Source organism: Cornus florida, unplaced genomic scaffold (genome assembly GCF_030987335.1).
Source record: "Cornus florida cultivar Cherokee Brave unplaced genomic scaffold, ASM3098733v1 CherokeeBrave_3.0.0_Hap2_Chr05, whole genome shotgun sequence".
In the NCBI taxonomy this organism is placed as follows: Eukaryota; Viridiplantae; Streptophyta; class Magnoliopsida; order Cornales; family Cornaceae; genus Cornus; species Cornus florida.
Genome location: NW_026775575.1, coordinates 108,821,924 through 108,845,569, shown reverse-complemented (window position 1 = coordinate 108,845,569; position 23,646 = coordinate 108,821,924). Strand labels below are relative to the sequence as shown.

General features: G+C 33.8%; 3 protein-coding genes across 5 annotated transcripts; 2 read left to right on the top strand and 1 right to left on the bottom strand.

Annotated features, from left to right (window-relative positions):
* The first annotated feature begins 2,943 nt into the window (after positions 1-2,943).
* Positions 2,944-4,191, top strand: LOC132308448 (early nodulin-like protein 9). Its single transcript, XM_059806535.1, has 2 exons — positions 2,944-3,259; positions 3,587-4,191. The coding sequence occupies exons 1-2, from the start codon at positions 3,049-3,051 to the stop codon at positions 3,973-3,975; spliced, it is 600 nt and encodes a 199-aa protein (XP_059662518.1). The 5' UTR covers positions 2,944-3,048; the 3' UTR covers positions 3,976-4,191.
* A 3,200-nt stretch (positions 4,192-7,391) lies between these two features.
* Positions 7,392-15,116, top strand: LOC132308447 (electron transfer flavoprotein subunit alpha, mitochondrial). 2 transcript variants are annotated; one of them, XM_059806534.1, is made up of 8 exons: positions 7,392-7,520; positions 9,032-9,214; positions 9,801-10,012; positions 12,277-12,440; positions 12,682-12,840; positions 13,175-13,227; positions 13,775-13,915; positions 14,814-15,116. In XM_059806534.1, exons 1-8 carry the CDS (start codon positions 7,446-7,448, stop codon positions 14,889-14,891), a joined length of 1,065 nt encoding a protein of 354 aa, XP_059662517.1. In that variant the 5' UTR covers positions 7,392-7,445; the 3' UTR covers positions 14,892-15,116. The 2 variants fall into 2 exon arrangements, with proteins under 2 accessions (XP_059662517.1, XP_059662515.1); XM_059806532.1 differs by having other exon boundaries at positions 12,679-12,840.
* Positions 15,117-17,794: 2,678 nt separating this feature from the next.
* Positions 17,795-19,089, bottom strand: LOC132310470 (vascular-related unknown protein 1-like). 2 transcript variants are annotated; one of them, XM_059808642.1, is made up of 3 exons: positions 18,711-19,089; positions 18,244-18,306; positions 17,795-18,066 (listed from the first exon to the last, which is right to left on the bottom strand). In XM_059808642.1, exons 1-3 carry the CDS (start codon positions 19,068-19,070, stop codon positions 17,923-17,925), a joined length of 567 nt encoding a protein of 188 aa, XP_059664625.1. In that variant the 5' UTR covers positions 19,071-19,089; the 3' UTR covers positions 17,795-17,922. The 2 variants fall into 2 exon arrangements, with proteins under 2 accessions (XP_059664625.1, XP_059664624.1); XM_059808641.1 differs by lacking the exon at positions 18,244-18,306.
* Between the last annotated feature and the right edge of the window lie 4,557 nt (positions 19,090-23,646).

The following is a 23,646-nucleotide window of genomic DNA, read 5'->3' as shown; positions in this document are numbered from 1 at the left end:
AAATTTTGGGGTTAGTGGGAAGTGGACTCCACCCCTCAACTTCTAATCACAATCTAATACTGATTAAACTGTGAGAATCCAAGTCTCCAAGGAAAATACTTTTCAGATTCTTCAACTCATGGGGCTCCTATCCAGCTTTCCTTTTAACAGTGGACAATATATGGAGAACCTTCGTGAGAGGCACAACCATGTTTCAAACTGTTCAAAAGCTAAAAACTTCTAAAAAAAGCTTCAAGACCGAGTGTATAGTCAACCTCCCTAAATTATCCATATAAATCACAAACCTCAAAGTTGAGCTCTCATTATGCCAGACCTCTCTTGACAGCTCATCACTTGACAGATTACTCTGGCGGTGTGAAAAGGTTCCTTCCTGCAAAATAAAGGACGAAGAAGTAATGATAAGGGAAAAATCCAGAGTCATGTGGCTACATGAAGTGACTATAATAGAAAGAACCATTCAAGGAGCTCTGGCCATAAAAAATGAAATCTTATCCCATTTTCAATCCCTCATTGGCAACCACCCCCATAATTACACCGATTGAGACTCACTAAGACCCTTCATCAACAAACAAGTACCTGTTCACCTCTTACAGCCTCTAACCTCAATATCATCTCATCGTAAGATTAGACATTACATCTTTTCAATGAACATGGACAAATCACTGGGCCCAAATGGATTTAACTCATTTTTTTTCTTCAAAAAGCCTGGCAATTATTGGCAGGATCATTAATTACCGAGGCCATTAAGGAATTATTTGCCAATGGTAAGCTTCTCAAACAGGCCATTAAGGAATTATTTGTCTTGGTGTCCCAACCCATGCTCTGTGAATGACTTTAGGCCTATCTCCTGTTGTAATGTGATTTATAAGTGTATTTCCGAGCTTATCTCCACCTCTTTCTCTGTTTCAATTAATGGTGAGCTCCAAGGTTTCTTTAGAGGACATGAAAATGTTATTTCTCCCTTCTTATTTGTACTTTACATGGAAGTATTCTCTTCAATCATTAGCTCCTTAGTCTCATCCTCTCCCTCCTTCAAATACCATTGGAGAAAGAAGAAGATCAATCTTACTCATCTAAGCTTTATTGACGATCTTCTTCTACTCTCATATAGAAACCTACATTCAATGAAGGTACTTAACCAGGTTCTTATCTAATCCCAAGACCTTTCAGGGATGACCATCAACCTCTCACTAAAAACTCAGTATTCTTATCAGGAACCAACACATCACGGGAGACATTAATTACCTCATACCTTAATCACTACCTATTAAGCATCTAGAAGTCCCACGTACATCCACAAGATTTGGTCCTACATACAAGGAAAATGTAGATTCCACATCAACCTCTCGAATTGGAGAAGCCTAATCTCATGGTTATCGTTTCATTGGCGCCCCAAAACATTTCCCAACCCTCTCTCTAAGATGGCTCTTGCGCCAAGCGTATACCAAGTACATTTGGTAAGACGAAATTCACGTATCTTCAGCAATAAACCCTCATCAGAATACTGTACTCCACAAAACAATCAAAGGTACACTCCAATCTATGGACTTTGCGTACTAGAATGGAAGATTTAGTGTCGCTTGCAGACTGTGAAGATGGCATCTATGATCCCCGCCCTCCTCCTCATTCACCAGACTGATTGGAAAGGACTAGGTGCGGGTTGCCTTGTGTGGTGGGTAGTTGGTTACCTAAAGGAAACTCCATGATTGAATTGAACTCTCTAGTTTTGCTTGTCCAACAATTGTATGCATATGCTATGTTGTCTGTTAGGTCTTGGGCCAAGTTTTTTCTTTCCTATGTAAGTAGACGAGGCCCAATGAGTCTATCTCCGGCTGAAGCTCAGTTGTAATTATTACTTTCATATATAAATTGCTTAGTCTTCCAAAAAAAGAAAAAAACTATTTCGGGATACCACCCCAAGTTCAATCAAGCAAAATTTTCTCATAACGGGACCGAATTTTAAATCACATATTAATACTGTAATTTTATTATAAACAAAAATAGTGTACTGTCATCATACTTCAATAAAACATGGACAGAAATCACATTATCACAAGATATACAAGTGTAGCAATAAGCAAATTTATGATTTTAAGCATTGATCCAAAGGGGCCAAATTGAAGCATGTAATTGACATGGGAATGTTAAATATTCATCTACTTCGTTATAGTTTTCAGTAACAACAGCTTTATCAAAATTCCATGCAATATCATTCTTCGGGCCCGAATGGTCCACGATCGAGCATTGAATAGCAGTTTTAGGAAACAAATTGAAACTATTTGATTGCCTAACCAAAGTGCAAGCTCTGCAATTTAGAATTTAATCATCCACAAATTTGTTAGTAGAATACACGTTACATGTATATATCAATCCACCCTCCATCAGTGAAAGATGTACAATGTTAAGTATCTTTATGGTTAGCTTATTTCTTTCGCCTATCCATCTTATAAAGTAGAAACATAGAGAAGTTGCCATCAATTTCTTATTGCCAAGTGAGTACTCCCATCAAACTTTATTATTAAAGAAAGATGTTTTTAGTTACATTATTGTGGTCTTTTGGACTCTGTTTTCAGAAAAAAAGGATTGAAGTAGATATACTAACTTTGTGAGTTTTTATTCTTCAAACAAATTTGTAGTAGAAGTCATATGAGTACAGTTTTCTTGGAATGAATGTCTATTAGTCATCGATAATCTAACCCGAAAGCAAAAGACATGAATATTCTTGATATTGGTCAAGCAAAGTATTGAACTGCAGAATAAGTCATTTAAAAGGGATTTCAAAGAGCCTAGGAATATAATCTAGCTCTTATTAAAAGTGAACATATGCTTTATTTGCACTCGAAGCTAAGAAATCCAAAGGAAGAAAGAAGAATAATATAGAGCAAATGCTTCATTACCACAGCTTGTAAATTCCATGCAACTTAGCCTACAAAAAGCCTCAATGGTAACTCCATTCTTCTCACGCCATTAGCTTCATCAATTCGAGCTTTCAAATCTTTTAGCGGGAAGACTCGTGCTTCAATTTAACTCCCCTTTTGTTCTTTCTCAATGGCCAACATTATAATAAGACCAAATCATCTTCACAGAGCATTTCATGCTCTGGCTCTATTTATAAGTTTTTTGCTGTTGATCCACAAAGGTGGTGCATATGAGTTCAGGGTTGGGGGCTCGATTGGTTGGACAGTTCCACCTGATTCTAATGCACTCTACTACAACCAGTGGGCAGAATCGAACCGATTTCAAATTGGAGACACCATACGTAAGTTAATCATCTTTAATCGTATCATCTGTTAAAACTTAGTGTGCTCACACTTTTTTGCTCACAACATCCCTAATGGGGCTCGAACTCTCAACCATATATACTTGTCGCTCACAACTTGTCCCTAATGGGGCTGAAATTCTCAACCTACCCCTTTAAGGATCACAGGATGGTGAACAATGAATTTGTTACAACTCACAAAGATAAACTAAAAAATAAAATAAAATAAAATAATGGCATAATTACCAGCAATAAGAAGAAAATGGGCTTTGGTTTTAATTCCACCTAATTTTATTGACTTTATATTAATTGCTGTATTAATTGCAGGGTTTGTCTACCCTGCTGGCAAGGACTCGGTGCTTTATGTTACCAACGATGATTACACCAACTGCAACACAGCAACTTACCTTAAAAAAGCTTCGGATGGTAACACTTTGTTCCAGTTCAATGAGTCCGGGCCATTCTACTTCATAAGTGGAGACAGAGACAATTGTAATAAGAATGAAAAGATGGTGGTGGTTGTAATGGCAGATCGATCAACCAATACTAACCAAACAACCATTGCTTCTCCTCCTCCACCTCCGGTCGGATCATCAGAGTTCGTCCCAACTCCTCCTCCATCACCTTATTCTCCTAGTGCTGCTTCTTCAATGCTTCTGAGTTTTATTGGCTCCATTGGAGCTTTTGTGGCTACAATATCATTTCTTTTGAATTAAGAGTTGGGTTTACGTTTTTTTTTTACCATTTTTTTTTGTCAACGAGTTTTTTCACGTTGATGGTCTTGGCGTTTGTTTGTTCATGCAGTTGAAAAATAAAATGGAACTATGTATTATATATCTTGAGTGGATCGCTACTGATCCACTATGTACTTTAGAGTTTAGAATGTACATATATATATATAATGGGAAATAAATTGGTTTGGTTTGGTTTTATTGATGTGTGGATAAATGTTTCCTTTTTTTTTTTTTTAAATGTTTTTCTTCTTTCCCATCTTTTATATTTATGGTATAAACGGAAGGGGATCACCTTACTATTTGAAGGGACTAATCTAATGCACCATCTAAAATTCTGAATCTTCCCAAACATAATCATATCAGCATAAGTACATATTTAATGGGTTGATAAAATTGTTTTCAAAATTAAAGCAACAGCGACTCAAGTAAAGTTACCTAAAATTAATATTCAACCTTCAAAGCTCTAAAATGGTTCTATCTTTTATACTGCAAAAAGAAAAGGATTGGATTAAATTATAATTTATAAGACACTCTTTTTAAACCTATCCCGATTCCAGTTATGAACTTAAAGCCATCCGGTATAAAAGGGCATTAAGCTACCCAAAAAATATAGTGTATATATTTTTTACTATGCTAATTTTAGCCCAGACTTAAAAATAAAAAAATTGTTCCTCAAAATTAGCCCATTCAATCAAGCCCAAGTCAACTCAGCCACCATATTAAAATAAAGGTCCAAGCCAAATAAGCCCTGACCCAAGGCGACAAAAGCGGAAGCCTAGGCCCTCAAAATTTATAGGGCCCTCTAAATTTATAAGCCCATGGATGATGGGCCACCAGACAAAAAAAAAATTTTTAGGGCAAATCATTTCAGCCTCCCCAATCGCCTCCATCTCTGTTATCGTTCTCAACTCTGAACTTGCCCTCTCTCTCTCTCTCTCTCTGCAACTGCAAACTACAAAATCTACATGAATCAGAAGTTCAAAACCCATATATTTTAGTTTATCTATCTGTCTGCAAGAATCAAAGGTTCAAAACCTATTACCTATATCAAAACCCATATCGGCACATTTCAGATTGTTCCAAAAATCAAAACCCATATCTTTCAGTTTCCATCGGCCGCTGTTCCAGTTCGGGTTCGCCGTTCGCAAGCTTCAGCCGCTGTCTCTCAACTCTCAAGCTTGCCCCCCTCTCTCTGCAACTGCTAACTTGTATGTATGGGTTTTGTTTTAAATTTTTTTTCTAAATCATTGATCAGGGTCTGTAATTCTTGTTTTGCAAACTAAATCCTATTTGGTGAAATTTTTTATGATCTTCTTTATATAATTTTTTTTTTCAATATAAAGTAACAAATTTTGCATTGCATTTTGAGGTAATCACCGTAATCTACATTTAATTTCAGCAAAACAATTTTTTTTGGTTGTCAATTTGAATTATGTCTACAAGAAAATTTGAATCTGGGCATGAAAAAAGAAAAAAGAAAAAAAAAATCTGAATTGGATTAGAAATCTGCAGAGATTGAATCTGAAACAATTTTTTTCAGCATACCAAGCTTTCTGAAGATGAAAATCTTTTCAGAACTTAAAAAAAAAAAAAAAAACAAGAACTTTGACAAGAAAAAGTAGTTAATATAGGGCAAAGCTCTAAAGTTACTTCTTAAAAATTAAAATACTTACAAATAGGATTTTCTGTGCCTTAATCAGTCAATCGTCTAAAGAAACATTGCTATGAAATGCAATGTTTTTTTTATTTTATTTTTTTTCTTTTGGTTTCTTTCCTTTTATATTTAATTTTTTTTCTTGTAAAAAATTTATGTATGAATTTGATTCTTTTATTTTATTTTTTTTCTAAAAATTTTGAAATTTTTTTGAACAAATTAATGTTAATTTAAATTTGTTAAAAAAATTGTTCCAATCAAATATAAAAAAAAATTTCGATTTCAAGTGGTTGAAAAAATAGTTGTTGAAGAAAACACAAACAAGCAAAATAAAAATAAAAATATTTTTAATTTTTTTTACTCAAAATGTTAAATATATAAAAAAAAAATTAATAAAATAATAAATAGTGGTCAGCTCGTATCATGGAATGGACGCTAACAAAACACCGTAGCTTGCCGTGCGTGGCTGGCAATTTACATACACTTTGTTAATCGGTTGCCTAATAACCATGCACTTTTTATGAAATAACTCCGAGTCTTAAAACAAATTTTAAAAAATGATGTTTTTTATAAAATAAAAAAAATTGAAAGAAAAAAAAGTTGAAGTAAATGTCAACTATTATATGCATAAATTAAGAAATATAATACTAAATAAAATAAAGTTTATAAAAAATATGAAATATAGAAAAGAACAAATTGAAATTTTTACTACACTGATTTTTCCGAACTCTAATCAATTCAATTAGGATAATAACTAAATTCTATAAAGACAAGAAGAAGTTGAAATCATGCAACCCTTATGTACACATAGAGTATCTGTGTCGTACCAAGATATATAAGCAGAATATTACTTGAAATTTCTCCCTTAAAAGGTGTGTTGCTCATAATATTATTAAAACTATGTGTATTCAGAAAGTCGAAGCCATCAAGGCTGGCCGGAAGTGAGATCCAAAGATACTCATCTCATTTCATCAAAGATCAAAGCCTTTATTTTTTGAGTTTAATGCATAGATTAGAGTAATCATTTTTAGGGATGGCAACAGGCGGGGATTTCATTCCCCATCTCCGGTGCATTTTTCATTCCCTATTCCCGCCCCTATCCCAACTTAAATTTTTTTTCAGAATCACCATACCCGTTCTCGCCCTCAACACCTTATCCGCTTCCCTGGCCCGGGCCCGGCCTCATAATTTTTTTTATTAAAAAAAACACATTTTTCCTTATTTTCATATATATAATAAATATAATTTAGTAATAAAATTATTATATATAAATGTATATTAGTAATTTTATACTTAATGGGGACAGGGCGGGCCTGGTTTATCCCATCCCCGCCTCCAATCCGGGCGGAGATTCATAATTTGTCCCCATTCCTATCCCCGTTTAGCTAAGAGGATCCTCATTCCCCTTATAAATAGGTGGGGCGGGGCTCGACGGGGTTGGAAAATTTGTCATCCCTAATCATTTTTTTAAAAAATAAATAAATAAAAATTACATACTTCACTGACTATTATAGTATTATGATTATAGTATTATTATTATTATTATTCCCGCTATCTCTTTTTAGTATAATTCACAATTACGAGATGGACAATGGACAATTAAAAAGGAAGTATTATTATTATTATTATTATTATATTTTTTATCCTGACAAAATTGCCCATACTTATCCAACCCTTCAATTGGCTGGCCCATGGCATTCAATGCTTTCGTTCTCCTCCAATACGACGTCGTGGCACTCCTCCACTGCATTTAAAGAAAGGTTGGCATCATCTCCAAGCTCAGAAGAGCTAAAGGGAAATGGCTAGTCGTGCGATTTTCAGAGGCTTCGGAAAGCGTCGAATCACTTCCCACACAGCCTTCGTTTATAGATCTGTAAGTTCTTTTTCCTGAGTTCCTATTTCCTCTCTATCTCTTATGGGACTCCAAATCAAGATTTTTGATATATATATGGTACTCCAAATCAATATTACATTTATACACACAATCTATTACGTAGTGAAAAATTTCCTTTATTTTTAATGGGTTTCAATTATTTTGATTAATTGCTTTACTGATCCGTTGTAGCTTGATTTAGTTTTTTTTTTTTTTTTTTTATTTCTTTTTTGGAGAATACTTGTGGGTTATGAAACTATAAAATGAATTCAGCATGAGAAATTGATGTGGTGAATCAAAGCACACGATCATCTTTGTAATTACTGCTTTAAGATAAACGATAACTCATTCTTGTTTTGCTGCTTATTGAACCTTAATATGTTCGATACACAGTCGTAAGAAGCATATTTGATTGACTCGTGATTATTTTAGAGTGCTTTGATATTTTGAATAAATCAAATGATTATCTAATTAAGTACTTAGTTCTGTTTGATAACTCAATTCAGTGAACAATTTTACTGATATTCAATTAAGTGCATGCACTTGATAACACAATTTCTGAACCACTAAAAACACTCAAAGTGAGTTAAAGTTTTAAGTGAAGGACACTTATCAATAACACTTGAATTTCAAAGAAATATCAAATAATTTCCTCAGTTAAGTATTAGCTCTAAAACTAGGGGAAGAAGAAGACTAAAGTTTACGTGAGTAGAGTTTGTAAAGAGATATATGATAGCATGAGGACTGACATAGAACGGAATGGAAACATGGGATTCATGTAGCCGACCCCAAGTAATTGAGAAAAGGCTTGGCGGTTGTTGTTGTAGTTAAGTATTTAGCTCTAAAAACTTCAGCACTTACAATTTAGCTGTTCAATCTTTTGTATTTAATTTTCAGTTTTATCAAACAACATACTGTTCTTGCATTTGGAAGCAAACATGCACTGGAGAAGAAGAAAGGGCTTCTGCACGGAATCCTAAGAAAAAAAAATGGAAACAAACTGCTCCTTTTCTCTACACTACCATCATTACCAGTTTGATCACAATCATCATTCATCAAAGTGCCACCAACTCATCCTGCCACAAACCATCAATTTCACCACTTGGTCCACTTAATCCAATTAGTACTGCCACTAAGACTATCACAGCTAACGCTGCACCCACAGACTTTGCACTGTAAATGTAGTCATGGGCACCTTTACATTGGTATTGCCACCATATTCACGCACCATTGCCACATAATTATCACTGGCATCTCCATCACCTCTGCCACCAACACTACTGTAACGGTTGATGTCAACATCAGCCTGCACATGCTTTCTTGTTTCAGTAGAATATTATTCTTGCTTTGCAGTAGACAAAACTTGCCTTTACTCCTGTTTTGCATCCAAAGTTGAAAGCAAAAAGGTAAATGTGTTTAAAAAAGAAACGACCATTTAGTGCCTTAGTTATTAATTGTATGATCCATTTATCCATCATATGTATTTTGATTTTATTTTTTGTTCTAAATAGCTTAGCACATTGGTTTTGGCCGAACATGAAGGTGGTTCTATCAAGGCTTCATCAGTGAGTGCAGTGGAGGCTGCAAAGTCTTTAAGTGAGGACAATGCTGTTTCTCTGCTACTTGCTGGGTCAGGTCCTTCCCTTCAAAAGGTTGCTGAGCATGCCGCCTCGTGCCATCCATCCATTTCTCAGGTAGTTCATATATGTTGTGCAACTGACATTGTTCTAATACTTACCTATAAAACTGTTGCTCTTTGCTTTCATTCATTGTTCTAATACTTACCTATAAAACTGTTGCTCTATGCTACCATTCACTCTTTCCATTCCATTTATCAATGGTTTGTGCTGTTGATGACTAGACATAATTGAGTCTGTTACTCAAGCAGTTATATGGATTTTTTATATGGTTATAAAATGACACATCAAATATGTTCAACATGTTTTTGAATTAAATAAAGAAATTGGTGTAGAAAAAGTAATGCATGAAATGGCTTTAATATGTTTTATGAGTTAAACAGAGAATGGGGTATAGAGAACGTCATTTGTTTAAATAAACCTGTGAACATCATTTTTTTTTTTTCCAACAGTTGAATACTGTGATATGTGAGTATTGAAATTAAACGAATTGACAACCTTTAGAAATGATTGTCCTCAATTATTTTCTAAGACAGAGCGCTCTAACAAAACTCTACTTTCAGATTTAAAAAATGGAAAGAACATTTATTTGGATCCGAAACATAAATTGTTTGTCTGATTTCGTTGCATGTTTCTTTTCTAGGTGCTTGTGGCTGATTCAGATAAATTTACATATCCTCTCGCAGAACCATGGGCTAAATTAGTCCACCTGATTCAGCAGAAAAGTAGCTACTCGCACATAATTGCTGCTTCAGGATCATTTGGGAAAAACATACTACCGCGTGCGGCTGCCCTTCTGGATGTTTCTCCAATTACTGATGTCACTAAAATTTCTGGTTCTAATCTCTTTGTGAGGTAATTTTATTAATGTGCCCCTTGTGAAAGAGTCTCTTCTGCATCATGGATTAATGAACTTACTTTCTATCTGAAGAGTTGTTTATTTTGTATCTGAAAGCAAGTTAGCGCACTAGCCTTTTGCATGTTAGAAAATTCACTTAGAATTTTTTTTGGAGTTTAGTTAATAGCAATCTGAAGGTGATCGCAGAACCTTTAAGAAAATCCACTGAAGGACATGAAGAAAAGCAGGTGCATGAGGCGCATTCCAAGAATACTTGAAGAGTAAATAAATAAACGTCTTCATATCTACAAGAAGGTGCAACCATCATTGTAACTCTGCAAATAAATAAAAAGAAAAGTAAACGGCTCCACTAGCCATGAAAGCATAGTACTCAATCTCCCTTGAACTTATTAATGTGGAGCTCCTTACCCTCAAAAGAATACGTGCTCTCTCACCTGAAATATACCACAACACAAGGACCAACATCCCATGTCTGAAGTGCTGTCTGATAAAACTAAACATTGAGTTTTGAAAATTTTAAGAGCTATTTTCTAAGTGATTGTGTTTAAATATTGAATTCGTAAATTTGAAAATTTGTTTTTCACTGTCATAATTGAGATGCTGAATTTATGATTACCGTTTGAGAAGCATAAAAAACTTGAAATATGAAAACAGTTTAGTTTGCAGAAATATGAAAACAGTTTAGTTTGCAGAAATATGAAAACAGTTTAGTTAGTAATTATTGAGCATTAACAATAACCTATAAACTATCATTCTTAAAATGAATAAATATATATGTATAAAATCATGGTACACATAAGTATATATGTATAAAATCATGGTACACCATTCAAAATGCATTATTTTGTATCATACTTATAACATGTGGAACCTCTCACTGCTAGCAGGTAAACAAAAGAGAATAAAGAACTCAGATTAAGCTTTAATCCTTAAAATTTGTCTTTGAACTAACTATAACCCATTGTAAGATATCGATCTCTGGGTCCTTCTGATGCAGCTATAGATTCTTGTAGTCTCCAAATACCATGACAACAATCCAGATAACGATCATAGACAATTGACATTACAAGAACAGTTCATCAGTGGTTAGGTAACCATTTCTGGTTTCTTCTTCACTTCTCTGTCACTTCATGACTTCTTTCATTATGTCCTTATATATACGTTCTTTGTTGTGAATTCCGCAGATTTGTCCCTTCGTGGACAAAAACACGAAAGAAAGCCTGTAAAATTAATGGGACACTCTCTTCATTTGCAAAATTCAGTCTATACTAAAAATAGTCATATCTTGTATATAATATATATGGTTTATGGAAATTTCACCACAAAACCCATAACTCCTTTTTCTTGTCTTGCTATTATTTCTCTCATTATTTAAAAATAACTATTATTTGACCATCAAAACAAGCTAAATTCTCTCAATCAAGTTTGATTTAGTACCATTAGCTTCTGTGTGTGTAACTGGGTCATCTGTACATTATTGGTAGATACTCCCTGTGTATCATAAATAGATCATATTCCATACATTATACTCAGGGCCCTTCTTGAGATTCAGTAATGCCTCTGGATGGTGCATCATAGCGAGTGTCGCAGCACCTTTGGTTGATAATCTTTGTTCATCGTAACCTCCTGGTGGTCCTCTTCTGCCTCGTGTAGTTCCATCTGTGTATCATTTCTGGCTGGTCACTGTACATTACACCCATACTCTCTCTGCTCAGAGAATGAAAAACACAACTTTTGGGAAACACCCATTCAAGTAATTGATGGAACCTAAAAATCTGGCTGGAAATTTATATTTTATTTTAATTGACAGTAAAAGATAATATGAAAAAAAAAACCCTAAAAAATAATATTGAGATTGAGGTTGAACTTTGCAAATAAAGAATCAAACAATTCTTAGCTCCTATCTTTTGTATGATCTCAATCTTTCTATCAATCTACTTGTCTCTCTACCCCGTGGAATTTACAACTTTACAATCCACTTCCAACTTTCTTTCTTTTTTTTTTTCATAATTGGGAACTTCCAACCTTCGTCATGGGTGAATAAAATTTTCATGCCTCCAGAATTGCCACCACCCACCACCACCTCTGCAACACACCCAGCCTCCACCCATTATCGAACCCACCATGGATGCATTGAAAGTTTGAAACATCAAGCCTCTGTGGCCATTTGTGCCAGCCACCAGCCCAGTATCGTTATTCCTTAATCACAGTAAATATTGGTTTTGTGTCTAAGCTAAGTGGAGATTTTTGTATATGGCAGGCCAATCTATGCTGGAAATGCTCTTTGTACAGTTCAATACACTGCTTCTGAGCCTTGTATGTTGACCATTAGATCAACGTCTTTTCCAGTGGATTTGGTGTTGGCTGATTCAAAATCTAATGTGGCACCAATTTCCCAGGTGGATCTCTCAACCTTTAATGAAGGTCTGTTTATTATTTTTTAATGCAGTGACACTATTGTGATCTAGACTTTACCCTGTATGTGAGTTAATTAGAAGAATTGATGAGTGAATATTATTTGCAACTATCTAAGTAATGGTTCTTGCTTCTTACTGGATATTTTGGGTGGTTTATGTTTCTTGCATCTCAGATTTATTTGATGGGTTATTGGCTACTAAAAACCTACCCGTGCAATAACGAGAACCTTCTTGTCTTTTCTTAGCAGATGCAATTGGTAAATCTAGATATATAAAACAGACCTCTCAAGACGCAGAGCGTCCAGATCTTGGAAATGCACGTATTGTAATTACTGGAGGGCGTGGACTGAAAAATGCTGAGAACTTCAAAATGATAGAGAAGCTTGCTGAGAAACTTGGGGCAGCAGGTTCTTCTCTAAAATACACGTGATAGATTCTTTAGCGTTCTCTCTCTCTCTCTCTAAAAAGAAACTTTGCTGACCTGCTCGTTGATTTAGCATTTTTTTTTCTTTAAAAATCCACTTGTTCTCCAATTTTCTTCATACAAAAAGATTGAAGGATTTCTAATTTGTTGGCCTTCTATCCTGAAACAACAGGCATATGCCATTATTGTCAATAGACCGTTTTCTTTTCAAATGTGTATTACGTTATTAGATTTCTTTTGACGGTAAAGTCTGTATTTTATAGTATTCGACTTTTGGTGTTGTGTCAATTTTTAATTTATTCTTCTCTTTTGTGTAGTTGGTGCCACTCGTGCTGCCGTTGATGCGGGATTTGTTCCAAATGATCTCCAGGTAAAACCTACAGTAGTATTTTCGAACTTTAAAGGCTATCATCGAAAAAACGCTTTCATACCATTTGTTCTCTACTAATCTCACGTTGTTGCCTCTTTTCAAGGCAAATGCCTTTTCCTACTTAATTGTCACATCTGCAAGCCAGAAAACAAAAGTGCCACGACTTTTCATCCATTCAGAAAGTTGTGGCAAGTTTGAACTCAATAGTATCATATATAAAAAATATTCAAAGCTTAATGCCTTTGTACAGCCATTGATATTTTTTGGCAGTAAGTTTTTTGGTTTACACGTGTAGAAAAGCTGGTTAAAAATGTGTTCTTAAAAATTGAACTGTTTTCTAATTTTAAGTTCAAGTGAGTTTGTCATGCTAGTAATGCAAGTCAATGACGAATATATTCAAGTGCAGGTAAAAACTCTGAAAGGGATTCAAATAATTGTGAAGCATCACTTGCATTATATTGTTTGTTTAAATTCGTCCACTGAGCTGCTGCAGGTCTCATGAATCCTTTATTATCCTTGTTGTAATTAAGGTTCATTTTCTTGTCAGGTTGGCCAAACAGGAAAAATTGTTGCCCCAGAATTGTACATGGCTTTTGGTGTTTCTGGAGCCATTCAACACTTAGCAGGCATGAGAGATTCTAAAGTCATTGTTGCTATAAACAAAGATGGAGATGCACCCATATTCCAGGTTATTTTTGAACCATATGCTCTCTCTCTGTCTCTCTCTCTCTCTGTCTCTCTCTCTCAAACGCATGCACACACTAGAGTTAACCATGATTACCTAAAACTCCAGTCCCCTATATTCGAACAGTACCTGGCAGTCCTATGCATTGCTGTTTCAAATGCTAAATTTAGCCATCCAAAATTTTTGGCGGTAAAGAAATGAATTGGCCTTGGTAGATGAAGAGCTGATTGTGAGATGGAAACGCATGAAAATAGTGTATTGATGCGATTTGTACATCCTCACTTCTTAGTTCTGATCGTGATCCCCGTGCACCTGGATGATAGAGCTATTTAACCAAGTTACCCAATTGAGTGTACTGATTTTATGCTCCGTTTGGTAGGAGGGATGGGAAAATGGATTGAAATGAGAGGGGTGATGGAAGAGGCTTCCTAGGAAAGGGGAGGGTATCCTCCCAACCTCCCCATCTTCCTCGTGTCTCTACAGAATGGTGTACACTTGTTCCATACCTCCTCTCCCTTTATCCCCTATTTATTCCCTTCTACTAAACATAGGCTTAACGTGTCGCATTGTAAGTGACTTTATGCTTTCCTTCGTTGTTTGCACACCATTGTATGCACATTATGAGCACAAGTGAATTTAAAAATTATGCTATGGTCTTATGATCAGTTGCTCCCACAAACATATGAAATATGAACTGTACTCGATGAGCCCCACTTGATAAATCAATGCATCCTCCAACACTCAGCCAAGGAAATCATTTATATCAACCTGCCAAATGCTTGCTATGTACTTGCTTTGCTTTGAACTTTCTTAAAGAGAAGCTGATGTTGGTTTTATGTGTCCGAATGAATTCGGTTGCATTGATTTTGATGACCCATTTTAATGGACTCTTGAATTGCAGGTTGCCGATTATGGACTTGTAGGCGATCTATTTGAGGTGATACCAGAGTTATTAGACAAGCTTCCCGATCAAAAATAGAGTCGTTCATAACAACAGAGCTAAATACCAAAAGAAAGCTGAATTTCTTGATAACTGAAAGGTTCAAGCTGAATAATAAATTAATGATGATGATAATTGTGACTATGGTGATGATAGGGTATTTCGAAAGTTAACCCAATGTGCCAAGGCATAAATTTTGTGAAACTCCTGTGATGTTGTCGTCATCATAACTGATTGAAATAAGAATGAGTTAGTTCCATTTTATTCGTTTCTCAATGATTTTGCAAAATTATGGCCGCTTATATTAGTTGATGGTCTCATGTATACATTTCAAATTTTGTGCAAAGTTATGGGTCACTTGTATAGGTTGATGCCTTGGCTTTTATTTATTTGTTGATTCATTGTTTCGGGTGGATTCATGTTGAATCAAATTAATTAAAAAATGAGTGATTCGATGAAGAAGTCGAATGCATCCAAATTCATTTAAAGTCTCACGAAGAATTGGTGTGCATGCAAATCTTATGTTGACCTGTCAAGTTAAATCGTGTCCTCGACTGTGTCGAGTTGTTGACCCAAAACTATATGGGAGTCAATATTTAGATTTCGCATTTGATGGTTGGTATTTCAATCTGGATTAGATTTGGGTACGGGTTTGGGTTCCCAATTATTATAAGCCGGATTGATTTTGATGTTTAATTTCAACATATTTTGGATTGGAGGTCCAAGTTGAAGAGGATGCTTTATTTATTTATATTATTTTTTTTAGCACAAAAGGATGTGTTAACTTGATAATAAGCAGTGATGGATATTTGAATAGTTGGATTGCTCTTTGTGTTTTGTACGATTTTTTTTTTTGTCTCAAGATAGGACATATTACTGTTTAAAATGAATTAGAGTTTTATATTATTTGTTAAAACAATTATATCGTTGTTCCACGTCTTTTTTCTTTTTAATGACGCGGACTCTAAAGTTTATATATATAATTGTTTGTTTAGAATTATTTTTACATGGCAATTCATCTACAATGTTAAAACAAACAGAAAACTATGTATTAGTTATAATTCATAAATACAATTAAAAAAAATAACATAATTAATGTTGATTTGAATTAGGATAATACTTACCTACTTGTGTCCAATCATAAATACACACGTATTATTTAATTATAAAATTAGATAAATAATAAATAAGAAAAATAAATTCAGATTCACCTGATTTTCATTTCTATTTTCTTTTCAACTTTTTTTAATTTAACCTAAATGTGATGTGTTTGTATTAAATATTACTCTGATAAGTATTTGGCTTTAAAAAATGAAAGAGACATTACATTGAACTTTAGGTGGTAAGTGCCATCCACCAAAACATAAGCATTTAATTGACAGTGACAACAATTGCGCCCGAAAAAACAACTGATGAGCCAAGAAATTAAGATAGTGCTGGTTATTATCTTCAAGAAATCCCAACAAAGAATTATGATTTGTTTCAGAAAACAAATTTAATTGCGGTCTTAGGAACTGCATGCAACATTAGATAAACAGAGGAGAGGCAACAGTAGTACCCACGTTTTTTGCAAATTCAGCGTGGAAGCTAGGTAACATGTATATATATATAGCTCAGGTCCGAAGGCATCACCCACAAATACAATATATATATGTGTGTGTGTGTGTGTAGGGTTGTAAAGCCTGCATGTGAGGAAACGATATGGTATTCAGGGTATTTTTGGCTACTAAAGTTTAGGATACCTCATTAAGCTCTTTCATAAGGTGGGTATTACCCATTCAAATTAGAATTGTATAAAACTTTATTTTTATTTTTTATTTTTATAATAGTTTTCTTTTATCAATATGTATGGTTGCAGCAGAATGTCAACCTTAGTCCTTAAGCTCTATCCATCCCACTTAGTTTTATTCTGCTATAATGGTCCTCGAGTACTATTTCTGTGAGGAGGATGAGTTTTGTTTAGCATATCATTTCATATTCCATATTTGATGCAATGAACAGAACTCTAGCTACCTTCTCTTTCTTTTTTTTTTTTCTTTTTTTTTTTCTCCAGAAAATATTAATACTTAGACAGAAATATAGTTGCTCTTGATTTGAAAAAATATACCGTGTCTCATGTAATCATGTCTTCATCTTCACCTACACCCAGGGGCGGAGCCAGGATTTTAATTCAGAGGGGGCATAGTGTAAAAAAAAAACAAAAAAAATTATAATTTAAATAAGAAGAACAAAAAAAAGTACATATTATATACATCATTTTTAAGTGCAAAAAGAAGAATATTAAGAAGTAGGGGGTCAAAAAAAAAATAATAAGAAGAAGAATAAAAAAAAAAGGGAAGAAAAATGAGAAATTTGAAAGGAAAAAAAAGAAATTTAAAGTTTGAGTAAAGAAGGAAAATTTGACTTTTTTTTAAAGGAAATCAAAGGAATATTAAGTGCAAAAGAAAAAGGAAAGAAAATTTTAAAAGACAATTTTAGAAATTTAAAATTTTAGGGAGGGTATTATATAGAAATTTCCTTATAAATATACAAATTAAAATAAAAATTACTATATTTTATAATAGGCAGGTGGCCAAGAGGGGCATGTGCCCCCTCTGGACACACACTGACTCTACCCCTGCTTACACCTTTCATCTTTTTGTATAGTACAGACTTTTAATCGGTACGTCAATATATGTTTCTTATGTTACCATGAAATGTAAATCACTAGCTAGTACTTCTCTTTTTTTCTTTTTCTCTTCATTTTTTTTTTTTTTTTCCTTCTTGTATTTAAGATTTCTCTTTTCCTTCGTTATACTACAATTCAGCTTTTGCTTTCACATTGGTAACTAAAGGATTTGGCAGGAAATTGGAAGGCCTCTTTTAAATGTTAACAATAGATATATATATATATATATATTGCACATATATCATATGTGATTCATTTATTGCAGATTTGCACGTGAAGAAAATTAATAAAGTGTACTCTTAATATCACAAGATCTTTTGTCAATTTAGTATGACTTTATTAGTGCAATTTTACAGGTTGAGAGAGAGAAAGAGAGAGTTGTTAATGGATGATGAATGAATATTAAACGAGATAGTTGTCAAACATAGACACGGGTACTAAGCGAAGACCCTTCTTCTTCAAATTTGTATAGTCACTATCTCTTCCTGCACCAAAACCCATTTCACTTCTCTCCTCATCTGTCTTCCCAGAATTGCTGCATTTTTCCTATAAATTAAATCCAGTATTCAAAGTCAACTTTGTTAGGCAAAATCTATTCATCTATCCATATCTATAATATATAAAACCATACAACATGCATCAAATTAAATTAATTTACTTGGGCAATATATATCAAATAACCACATATCGATAATTGTTTCCTTTCTTTAATTTTATTTTTACCCTGGAAATGTTTGTATCACCTCTCTCTTTCCGGTTCACTTCAAGTTGATTCAAACCACAAACCTGTCATATAGATTGATAAAAAAAAAAAATAAGATAAAAACATCTACATCAAAGTATTATAATTAGGCTTTTTTTTAATGCTTACATAAAAAAGAAAAAAAATTAAAACCCCACTAATTAAGAGTATACAAGTAAATATATAGATTGATAAAAATCAAAAAACCAGGGTTCGAATCTTAGTGGAGGCAGTGTGTGTGAGTCCCAGTTAGGAAAAAAAAAAAAAAAAAAATAGATTGATAAAATGAAACTAAAAAACTTATTGAAAAAATAAAAATAAAAAATATCCTCCAAAGCACTATTTAGAAAAATATAAATTTTGTTACCATATCATTATTTGTATGTTAAACAAATATATATATATATATATATATAGAGAGAGAGAGAGAAAGAGAGAGAGATCTTACCTTAGGACTATTTAGAGGAGAACTAGCAGTATCCTCCAAAGCAGCATCAAACAAAGCTCCTTTAGCTTTCCTCTTGTTGAAGCTCAATTTTTTACTTTTAGAAAAGCCCACAACCTGATCGTTGTTGGGGAAGTACTTCTTTGATAGTAGTAAATTAGAAGCAGCATCAGAAACAAGAGAAGGGTTTTGATCGGCAGATCGAGAAGAAAAGGAAGCAGTATTGTTGTCTTCATTAATATTGTGGTTGTTGCCCAAGAAATCTTGGAAGTAATAAGTCCAACTACTCTCCTCCTCCTCATGGGAGTCTACAGCTGCTTCTGAAACAAGTGCTTTGTTCATAGAAGTCATAGAGTTTTCCATCTGAAAAAGCAAGAGGTAGGTGAGGAGTATGGAGAAGCCCTTCTAAGGTGATGATGATATATATAGTCCATAAATCACCATAAATATTGAAAAAGACGGAACTGAGTTTGGAATCTGGGTTGTGGGCCATAGGGAGTTGAGGTAGTTAAATTCATCAGCATCTGATATATACATATATATATAGAGAGAGAGGGATTGACCTTTGTGGTTTAAGATTAGATTATCACCAAACAGAGATTTGTCAAATCTTATTTTCCACTAATAATTTGAATGAGTCACCAACTCACAAAAATTATTTGAACAGTTCTTTGGTATGTTGTCACCTCAAGAGCATTTGTTAAACTTTTTTTTTAGATATATATTCTTTAATTAATTTCAGAACTAAAACCAGAAGCGTCTAACAATTTCATTTTGTTTTTAATCAATGGTTTCTGACAAATAAAGCAATCACAAATTTGATAAAAATAAATCAAAAAATAAAATAAATGAATGTGGAAGTATAAGGAATAAATATATATATATAAAATTAAGTTAATTAGTTGGAAAATTGATTTCCATCTATCCAAACAACATTAATATGTTTAAGCTACAATGCTCTTTGTTGAAGTCTCGTGATATTCAAGTACAGTGACTCTCTCTCTCTCTCATCTCTTTCTCAATTTAAATCAGAATTTTGGACACCACGTTAATTTGATGATCAGCTATACTTAATGTCAATGCATCCGTTGAAAACAAAACCAATTAAGTAGGCCATCATTGGAAGGAATGAAGTGTTGACTTGAGCCACAAAATGCAAAAAATAGTTGTTGAAAAAATAATTCTCAAAAAACAAAGGCAGCCTGCTGTGACTTTAAAGAATTTATTCTAAGCACTTGTTTGGCATTTGCTGACGCTAGTTTGTTTAATGGACTTTAGTTTGCTGATTAATTAAAACATATCTTACAAACGTGCAATTATATTGGTTCAATTCTTCTTCTTTTTTTAGTTACTTTACCTAATGCACTTTTTAAAAAAGTGTTCAAAAAATTACAATTAAAAGGTTAGGTCATTGTACGAGATTCATGTGCCAAGAAACTGTTTGCGCCCTCAAACTTTTTAGTACCAGTCTTAATCTCGATCTACATGCCAAGAAACTGTACACGCTCTCAAAGTTCCATGGGAATATGCCAGGAAGAAAAAGAATGTAATAGTTCAAACTTTTTTTTTTTTCCTAAATGTAATAGTTCAAACTTTCAATGTAATTAATGTTCTTAAGAAACAATATATGTCTAGTTTATTGAGCTCTATTTTATTTTGATTTTTTGGGATGAGTAATGAATAATTGTGTAGCTAATACATTAATTTGTTTTGTTGAAAAAACAAAAATTTAAACTGGGGAGAGGTGTTCCCTCACATCTCTATTATGGGGGGCCTTTGTTTGCTTGCTTGTTGATTGATTTGGGTTGGAAGTATTTGTTTGGGGATTCCTTCGATAAAAGTTGTTTATAAGTTTCTGAATTTTTACCTTTTTTTTTTTTTTTTAATTTTTGAACTTAATTATTTCTCTTGTGCATTATCTCAATTTGCTGATTTTTCTATTATCATCTTAGTTTTGGCATCTTTCTGAAAGAATCGACAAGATCGAGTAAATCTGGCACTGGAATTTAGGTGGTCCTAGGTATAGAGAGAGATTATTTATTTTTCTTTTCTTCTTTTTTTCAGGAGAGATATGACTTAAAAAAAAAAAAAAAAAAATAGAAGAATATGAAAATATATATATATCAAGAACCAATAAGGGGAGAGCGCAAGTGACTGGTAAAGTGATAAAAAATAATAATAATAAAAATTAAAAATAAAAAAAAAAACCTTTGATTACGAGTGATCCATTCAGAGTATACCTTCGTAATATAAGGTATGTGGTGTCTTGTACTCTGTAAGACGATTAAGGTTTGAGGTGGAATCAGCGAGACACCGAAATCGTAAAAATAGAGATGGTGAAAACTAGGACTTAAAATCTTCTTAATTTTGCATAGTAAATCATTTCAAAAGCTTATGTGGAATCACGTCAAACTCTATATTATTTATGTGTGACACGTTTATTTTTCTATCATGATTCATGATTTATTCTTGGTTGCAGCCCGAATCGACAGCATGACCTGACGACAAGAAATGCAAATACTCATCCAAAGTTGGATTTTTTTGGTTGAAGGCAAACCAGATATGCCACGAGTTTCCCTAATTGTAGAGTACTACAGTACTTATGCTATTCGCCATGAGAAAATGATGCGTAATTTAATCCAACGCCAACAGTACCTTCTTATTACAATCATGTGATTTGACATCTGCATGGCAGGAAAGTCCATTTTGTTTTCAATGGTGATCCGGTGTAAATCTTGATGACAGAAATGGGTGACATGCAGTGTTACAAAGGTCACAGTTTTTCATTAAGCATCCATCAGATGTCCTTTTAGCCAGTACTGTTGCCTTGGCATGGCCTTTACTTGTGATATGTAACTTCATACTGTACCTTATGAATCAACACCAAGTTAAAAGCAAATCTTTGCAGGAAATGCCAAAATTTCTATCTTGATATGAAATGAAATAGTAAGGTTACCTAAAATGAATTAATTAATGTCCCATTCATTGATCGTTTTCAGCTTTAAGCATATCCTTTGCTACTTAAAAGACTCTGGTTTCCGAACTTTAACTGCAACAACTACAAAGGTGTCTGCTGAGTTCCGTACAAATAATGTCAAAAGTTAATGTCAAAAGTTAGGTTTGTACTTGGTTCACTATTTTCAAATCTCATAAGCACGCCTTGATAACCAGGCGAGGTACCCTTGGCATGGTCTTTACTTGTGATATGTAACTTCATACCGTACCTTATGAATCAACACCAAGTTAAAAGCAAATCTTTGCAGGAAATGCCAAAATTTCTATCTTGATATGAAATGAAATAGTAAGGTTACCTAAAATGAATTAATTGATGTCCCATTCATTGACCGTTTTCAGCTTTAAGCACATCTTTTGCTACTTAAAAGACTCTGGTTTCTGAACTTCAACTGCAACAGATACAGAGGAGTCCGCTGAGTTCCGTACAAATAATGTCAAAAGTTAGGTTTGTACTTGGTTCACTATTTTCAAATCTCATAAGCACGCCTTGATAACCAGGCGAGGAACCATTCTCGTGTTAAAAGACTCTGGTTACCGAGCTTCAACCGCAACAACCACATGCTCAGAGGAGTTTGCTGAGTTCCATACAAATAATGTCAAAAGTTAGGTTTGTATTCGGTTCACTATTTCCAAATCTCATAAGCCTTGATAGTCAAGCGAGGAACCATTCTCTTGTTAAAAGACTCTGGTTACTGAGCTTCAATCGTAACAACTACATGCTCAAAGGAGTCTGCTGAGTTCCGTACAAATAATTTCAAAAGTTAGGTTTGTATTCGGTTCCCCATTTCCAAATCTCGTAAGCCTTGTGTGTGTGAGAGAGGTTTTTTTTATTTTTTTTATTTTTTTATGAAATAGTGAAAATGAAAATGTCAAATATTCTTAAAATAGAGATTTAAAAAACTCAATTAGAAACATCAAGTAGGCATGTATAGATACTCCGGGAAGGATAGTTTCCATGTGAAGCACCAAGGAAATGTTGCTGTCTCCAATGTGGGAGTCCCTTGCAAAGGACAATTAGTGAGGGGTATCTATATATCTGTGTGTACCTCCATCATCTGACCTTTGCCTTGTAATATGCAGACATCTTCACTGTCATTTTTGTAATCTTCCAATCCTCCCTCCCACGTCCACTACCTATTTTCATCCAATCCTTGCATAAACCAAGCATCAATCTCTCGAGTCCCTTTATATACAAAGCCCTTTATATGCTAAGCTAGCACATATATATACCAGGTTTCATTCCTTATCAATTATTGAATCTCCTTTATGACATTACTTAATTCTTATATGGAATAATAATCTTATATATATACATTGTAAATTATAAAATTGATTCTTTTATATATTAATCAAGATCATTAATGCCTCTCATGAATTATGGAGTACCAGGTTTTGACTCTCTTCATCTATTAATCTAACATTTAACAAGTTTTGACTTGCAAAAAAAATCACGATCATTAATATATATATATCTCTCTCTCTCTCTCTCTCTCTCTATATATATATATATATATATATCATATATATTAATCTATCTAGACACCTATTAACTTAATTTGTGTTTGAGGGGTTAAATATGAAGTGCAACATCGACTATGGAAAATTGTTGGCACTTATGTGTATGGATATTTTCACAGACATGCTTTAAAAATCGTGAATACAGAAAGTGTGCAAAGTAGACAATATCTACACTGGTCATGACAGATAGCATCATAACCAAACCACAGCCGAAAAGAGGAAAGCTTGTACAAACACATGAGAGTTATGTCTGTTGACGCTTACAGTATCTACAAAACAGGAGGACTATCCTGCAACACACTACCAATTTTCATTTCTATTTCTTCTGCTAAAATTAAATATTAAAAGACAAAAGTAGGCAATAAATACCAACTACATGTTACAAAGATTGTACAAAGTGAACTGG